The sequence below is a fragment of the Pterocles gutturalis genome, unplaced genomic scaffold (assembly GCF_000699245.1).
Source record: "Pterocles gutturalis isolate BGI_N339 unplaced genomic scaffold, ASM69924v1 scaffold39469, whole genome shotgun sequence".
In the NCBI taxonomy this organism is placed as follows: Eukaryota; Metazoa; Chordata; class Aves; order Pterocliformes; family Pteroclidae; genus Pterocles; species Pterocles gutturalis.
In genome coordinates this window covers 1-7,370 of record NW_010137145.1, presented here as the reverse complement: position 1 = coordinate 7,370, position 7,370 = coordinate 1, and the positions used below count along the sequence as shown (strand labels likewise).

Below are 7,370 nucleotides of genomic sequence, written 5' to 3'. Positions count from 1 at the left end.
AAAGAGTGTGGGGAAAAAAAGGGTGAAAAGCTAGTACTATGATAAAATTGTGAAGCCTAACACAGCCATGAACAATGGCCATATGGAAATTCACCTGAAGGTTACTAAGTAACATAGGGGTTCGGTTTACTCTAGACCTTTTCTGACTTGACTTCACAGAAACTCAGCTTTAGGGACAACTCTTTTTCAATTGAAAACCACAACTGAGAAGTTCCTCTTCTACTAACTCCTATAATAAAGGATGAGGTTGGTCTTTATTATTTTTTTTCAAAGCCTCCTGGCCAGTAGAAACAGCAGCATCTCTTGGTGTCACTCTTTCTAACCTGACACCAATTTAAAATGATTGATAAAGAATAAAAACAAAAAGGAAAAAATACTAGAAACATAATTAGTATTGGCCAATATTAACCTTGGAACTGATAAGCCTAACCTCTAACCTTCTCTTATTTGGGAAATTTTTTGCAATGGAGACTCCAAGAGGATTGTAACAAAAATTCTTCAAAAGGATTACCAGTAGCTTCCTATCAATACCAGAGTGGTTTCTTCTTTTGTCTGTAAGCAATCACTACTACCAGCCTCCTTCAGAAAGCATTTCCCTATGTTTTAAGAAAGCTATGTCTGAAATTCTTTTAGAGGAGAACTTAATTCCTTTCATTTGCTCTTGGGATCTCTGCTCCATTCATGTCAGAGAAGTTCTTGAAGTCTATCATGAGATGACACTGATCTGACTGCTTTGAAAAGGACACACTGATTCATCTTGTAAAGATATTTTAAACTTGGCTTTGCTAGGCTTTTTGTTTGTTTTCCAAACTGAAGACAAATAGGACCTATCTGAGCTATGGCTTTCATTTACATCCAGAAGAAATTTGGAACTATTACTGTTCAGAAGAACATTACACTACTGGATAGATAACTAACCCACTTATTTAAATTTAGTCAGATGATTGACTCCCCAAAACCTCCCAATGCTGCTAAACATAAAGCCTGCTAAGATCCACACTAATGTAACTTGAAGAAATATTTATAATATAAACAAATCTACAGAGAGGAAATGAATTCCTCAGTCTGAATATATTTATGTGTTCTCTTCATACCTCTTTTTTTGAGAGAAGAGGCCATGTGTGGTCCATGAAAGAGATGAATGATTACAACAGCTTAACCTCCAGTGTAAGAGAGGTCTTTGAATAGAATATATACAGACAAAGCATCATAAGGAACCAAGAATCTTAAGCCAGTCCTATATGAATGTATTCCCACCCCAACAAACATACAGATCTGAATCAAGTCTTTGTGAAGCCAGTTCAAATCATGAGGTCATCTTATATAATGAAAAAAACCCCTTGAATTTGTCAATCAATACAGTAGTAATCTAAAACAACTTCTGCTTTTTCTCATGTAAAGCTACAGTGCTTTGAGGATTTGCCTGTCAAAACTAAATGTGATTTACCCATAGCAATGTAAAAGTAAAAAGTACACATAAATTCTAGCACTCAAGAATAATGAACTGATACGTGATACTACTAGTAGGAGTAGGATCATCAACCAGTATTTTCAGAGATGAGGCATAGTCATCCTCTGTTATTCTGAATATAAAATACTGAGCATTTTTCAAAGCCTATCACTTTGAAGTTTCAGAGAACGGGATGAAGTCTCAAGTATTGGATGAAAAGGGTACAGAAAAAGGGACTCTTTAAACACAATTAAATTACAGATACATTTAATTTACCACCTTAGGGAAAATTTTTTTAAAAGCCAAATCCCAAAACCTTTAACACTTCCAGTATAAACTAACAAAGGGACATGGTTTCACTTGCTTTACTGTAGTTCATGGCATGACACCAAACAGGCAAAACAAAACAGCTTAACCAAAATGTATAGAGTTTGCAGAACTCTGAGGTGGGAGCTACACATGCCACTGAAATGAGGACCTGAATGTCATGGTTGTACTATGACACTTCAGATGAGCCACAATAGAAGTTAAACTCATGTAAGATGATTTACTACAGCTGATAAAAGTACTTGTGTAGCATATGCTAATTGGCTGGCAACCATAGCATACTACACAATGCCATGTTTTCCAATACAGAGGTATCTGTTTCACACATTCTTTCAGACCTTTGTAATCAGCTGAAAAATACAGATACAAGTGTCAGGACTGTTGCTGCCTTATGCAAACTCAAAAAGTACGTATCTTGTGCATATCTACACACATATTGTCCAATGAGAAGACTCTTCCTAGGTTATTTTTTAAATGCTGATTAACAAGGTACCTAAATAAAATTTCATTTTTAAACATAATATTCTACAAGAGAAAGTGTAATTTTCTAATTGTGGCACAAATTCTTTGTCAGAACTAATCCTTTAAGTTCTTCCAAGGATCTCCTCTCTCCAAGTTAATCACTCTTTGATCCACTGAGCAGCGGAGGAGCACAGGCTATGCGTAGCACGTGGAACATCAAACCCACCTCAGTGATGGCACAGAGATCTAACAACTCATTTGGTACGTTTAATGAAGTACTTAATTAGCTACCTTAAACCTGCTTGAAAAAGCACTTACTTTTAGGAAAGTGTCTGCATAAAAACAGGTCAGAAAACTTTAATATACTTAACCACCCTTCTCAAAAATTATACATGAGAGACTACTCCACTGTTAATTACGATTACCAGACACAGTCAGATTGGATTCCCTTCTGTTAAAAGGGAGAAATAATTTTTGTATGTGGTGATTAAGAAATAATTTTTGGCTTGAAATCTTCTATTGCAAAATAAGACAGGTCTTCTAACCTTCAAGATCTGCTATGTGCCATTAACTGAAGCTTCTGCAGGAGAAGGAGCATGAAAGCAGCTGAGCTTGCTTGTCCAAGGCTGGGAAGTTTTGTTGCAGTAGAATTCTTTCAGGATCTCCTGGCAGGGTTTAGCAAAATCTGAAAAATACCTTGCCTGCAAGATTATTGGTTTGATATTGAAAATTACACCTCTGGTCATTTTCCTGCATGGAAGAGCATTTCTGAAAGTTCCTAGCCTGCAATGGTTGCCTCAATTTCTTAAGGCAAATACTAGAGAGACCAACTAGGAGTAGTGCACCACTTGATCTGCTGTTCACAAACAGGGAAAAACTGGCGATGAACACAGCTGCAGATGGCAGCTTGCCTTCCAGTGACCACAAGATGACCAAGTTCTGGATCTCAAGGAAGGACACAAAATTAAACAGCAGAGTTAAGATTCTGCACTTGAGGAGATGAGACTTCAGCTTGTTAAAGCAGCTGCTGGTCAGATTTCCCAAGGAGGCTATCATTAGAAAGGTAGGTACTTAGGAGAGCTGTCTGGGTTTTTTTGAAGAGAATTTATTTAGGCCTCAAGAGCTAACCAGACCATTGTACAGGGAATTTTGTCAAAAGAACTGATTAGTGCAGAAGAGCTGCTTGGTGCACAAGCTTCCTACTTAATATGCAAAAATAGAGCATATTAGAAGTGGAAACAAGGATGGGAAACAAAAGGATGTAAAAATCATTGCTCTGACAGTGACAAAATTAGGAAGCTCAAAGCCCAGCCACAGCTAAAGCTGATAAGGGACGTAAGGGGATTCTGCAAGTACACCAGCAGCTGAAGGAAGTTCAGACAAAATATGGATCTATTAATGGAGGGGGGAAACTTAGGAATAGATTATGTAGATAGGTTTAAAGTCCTCCCACAGGCAGAGCCTGATCCCAGATCTCCATGCATACCAGGGTGATTTGGGAAGAAGAGGGCTGACCAGCAGCCAGGGAGCAGCAGGTTAGGGCTTGCTGAAGAAAGCTGGATGTATTCAAAGCTATGGGCCAGGTAGGATTCACTAAGCTGAAAGCTTACCAATATAATCATGGTGATTATGGTAGGTGCCCGATGACTGGAAAAGGGTAGTGTGTTATGCCCACCTTTAAGAAATATGCGAAGGATGACCCAGGTAACTATAGCTAAGCAGTCTACCCTAGCTCCCTGGAAAGATGACAGACCACTTTACGTCCCTTGGAATCAATTTCCAACTACATGGGGGACAAAAATGTAATCTGGAACAGGCAATATCAATTTGCCAAAAGTGAATCATGGTTGAGGCTAGTAGGTGATCTAATAACAGCCTATACCATTCGATAAGGAGTTACAGATGTGACAGAGCTCAGCTCTTTTTCATAGTGGCAAACAGTATCACAAGGAGAAATGGTCACAAGTTGTTTTTTGGTAGGACATTCAGAAAAACTTCTTTACTAGGTAAATAGTGTAGCACTGGAAATGGTTATTGAGACAGGCTGTAGAGACTCCATGCTTGGAAATTCACAATTCAACTCTACAGAGCCATGGCTTGACCCCGTATAGTGTTGGCAACTAACCTGACTCATACATGAAGTTGGCCTAGACAACCTCCAATGTCCCTTCCAACCAACACTTCTATGATTGTGTAAACAGTCTGATATTTTCTAGGACACTAAAGAATATTCTTGAACAAAGTTCATTTTCAGCTTTTGTAAGTGGACACTATACTAATCAACGGAGTGGCTCAGGAGAGAGAGGATGACAGATACCCATTAGTTCATACCTAGCCTGCTTCAACCAGTAGTTCTTAAAGAACCCTGACAACTGTGTAACAGACTAGGAAAAAAAAAATCTCAGTCCATAACACAATGCAACATATGCGTTTCCTTCCCAGCAGAGACAGGAAAGTTTGTGCAGCCGATACCCAAGTTGCACTTATTCTTCCCAGTAAGTGGTGGAATTGTCTGCCCAAAATTAAAAAAAAACCCAAACTATCAGAACTATCTTATTAAAAAGGCACATATTTCTCAGAGCAGAAGTTCACTACTTAAGATTTTTCAGCAACCTGTGATGCTAACTGATTTGGTTACTATAGATCACATGAGATCCTCTCTGATCACTGGAGAACATCTATGTCAACACATGCTTTTCATCTTGTCCAGATCAACACACTGTACTCCCAGTATCTAATGAATTTATGCTGCTTCCTAAACTGTTAGTATCTGCAGACTTTGATCATTTGTGCAACACTGTTTTGAATTATGGCTGTTAGTAGTACAAGACAAAGACCAAAGGACAGTTAAAATAATTTTATTTCGTGGTAACTATTCAGATATGACTGAAGAACCATACCTGCATTAAAAAAAAAAAAAAAAAAAAGTATTTTCTAAAAGCCAAAGTGTAAAATAATCTATCAGAGTATCTTCCTGCTCCTCTACAGACATAAGACTTCCATATCACCACTTTTAGCTTCTCATTTTCCTTTCCATCACTGTAAGCTTCATATTTTGGTAACTAAACTTTGCTCTGAAGAAACACCACCTTCTTTCCTGCAGTTCTACTTAATGACCCAAACATGTGGCAGCTTTTCTGTGAGGAGACCTGTGCAACTATATAGAAGCTCAGTAGAATTCAGGTTTGTTAACTGGAGGACTAGGCGGTAACAGAGCTGTCCCACTGAAGAGCTCACAATCTACAAGTGAACAAAAGAATCAGATGCTGCTGACAAAAAACATACTTCTGCCATTACTGTTTTGTAATGGGAACTTAAGTAAATAAACAAATAAATTATCTAAACAGAAAGTTATCATAATAAAAACTATTTTTTCCCAAGTCTGAGCTGATCTCTGATGCAATTTTTTTCCCCCCTCACCCCAACCTTTTAGAAGTTACTACTGCTCATCAAACTTCAACCATAAAAAAAATTAACTAATGCTGGAATTTTCCCATTTTCTTCAAAGGGAAAGATAATTTAATAATATCCAATATACCTATTTCCTTCCCATTTTATTTCAAGCTCTTACAGGGCCACTTTGCTAAACTTTTCTTCTCCTGAACGTAAAACTCCTTCACCAAGTAACCCAAACAGAAGAAGAATACCACAAAACACATTATAATCCTTAGCTGATATTAGACTTTGAAAAGTCAGTTCAACATTATTTTTTCTCAAAAACTAAACTAAAAATATTATAATGGTAAACAATATTATCTTTGTACTATGAACAACATATAGGAATGACATGTTTTAATTCTCTATGTGCTTGATAACGTAATACCTGAATGCAAAAACTAATGTTGAAGAGAACTGCAAGAATACCACCACACAGAAATGACAGGAAATGCTAAGGCAAGGCTTTTAACTAGTATTTATTAAAGGTTTAAAAATGGGAAAGCTACCAGAAAATGTAGAGTAGCCCTTACTCTTCTTTTAGGAGAGTTCAAGTTTGATTTGGAAAGACACTAAATTCTCAAGAAGGTCCAAGCAAACTATCTTCTATTCAGAAATAAACATAAAAAATTCAAGCGTGTAAGTAACTTAGCTTGTGGAATTAAGACGACTGGGTTTTATAGGACCATTCATACCTTTGATACAATTCATACACACCAATGTTTTAGAAGTATTAGGAGAATAATACAACATGAATAATTTTTCCTGAGTCAGTTTCATTCAGAGATCTACTCCCCAAATAAATAACTTTGCCAACTTCTGAGTATTTCTGCGCATTGGGCCAGGGAACCCACTACAGAGAGATGTGAGCCTGTACTGACCAAACTGAAGTACCCATCATGCACAGCCAACAGACACATGGCTTAAGTTTCCAAAACACAGTTATACTACAGCTGACCTAACAATCTTACTTGAGATCAGCCAGGCCACAGTGATACATGTTAGGTGCTAGGGCCAGCACAGCCACCACCGGCCTGCGGGAAAGAAAAGGGATATCTTCACTCTGCTAGGTGTTAAGCAGGGCTGACATGCCCTCAAGATGACGCAAATGGCAGACCAGTGATCTAGGAAACCCCACCAGAAATTGCACAGCATTGCATGCAATATGTCAGAAGTAAACAAAAACTGGCACAGAGATAAAATTAAACACGTGACACTTTAAGGAAGTATAACTTACGAGGGAGGGATATTTTGCAAAGCACTACTTACAGGTATGGAGGCACTCTGTGACTGTAGTTGGCTTGATGAGATAGCCTTTACAGATATAACAGGTGATATGAGGATTGAAATCTTTCACCAAGTGCTTCCTCTGAGTAGCCATTCGTGGGGCAGGAAATACCGGCAGAGTGCTTGGGGCCAGAGGAAAAGGGCGTCAATGCCCACGGTTCACGAGAGCTGCCGTGCTGCTCCGTGCAACTTGACTTCTCCAGGCATTTGCTCTCAATTCCAGAGGTCTCACAGGGTCACGGCTCATAACTCCTGCGCCAGGCCAGTCATTTTCCTATCTGTAACACACGTGAAAAAAGGAGAGATGGGTAAACCTGGCAGCGCAGTGACAATGCCCCCGAGGACAAGTGTCGCCACGCACTCAGCAGGGTCACCCGGGTTATCATTTACATAACAGCCGCTGCGCGCC

The 7,370-nt window shown here is 38.6% G+C and overlaps 1 protein-coding gene across 1 annotated transcript in view; it reads right to left on the bottom strand.

The window, feature by feature from the left end:
* Positions 1-7,231, bottom strand: part of PCGF5 (polycomb group ring finger 5) — a 24,853-nt gene extending 17,622 nt beyond the window's left edge. Inside the window, exon 1 of the mRNA XM_010082535.1 lies at positions 6,944-7,231. Coding sequence (XP_010080837.1) covers positions 6,944-7,055 — 112 coding nt within the window. The 5' untranslated portion in view covers positions 7,056-7,231. The remainder of the gene's footprint in view (positions 1-6,943) is intronic.
* Positions 7,232-7,370: the final 139 nt, after the last annotated feature.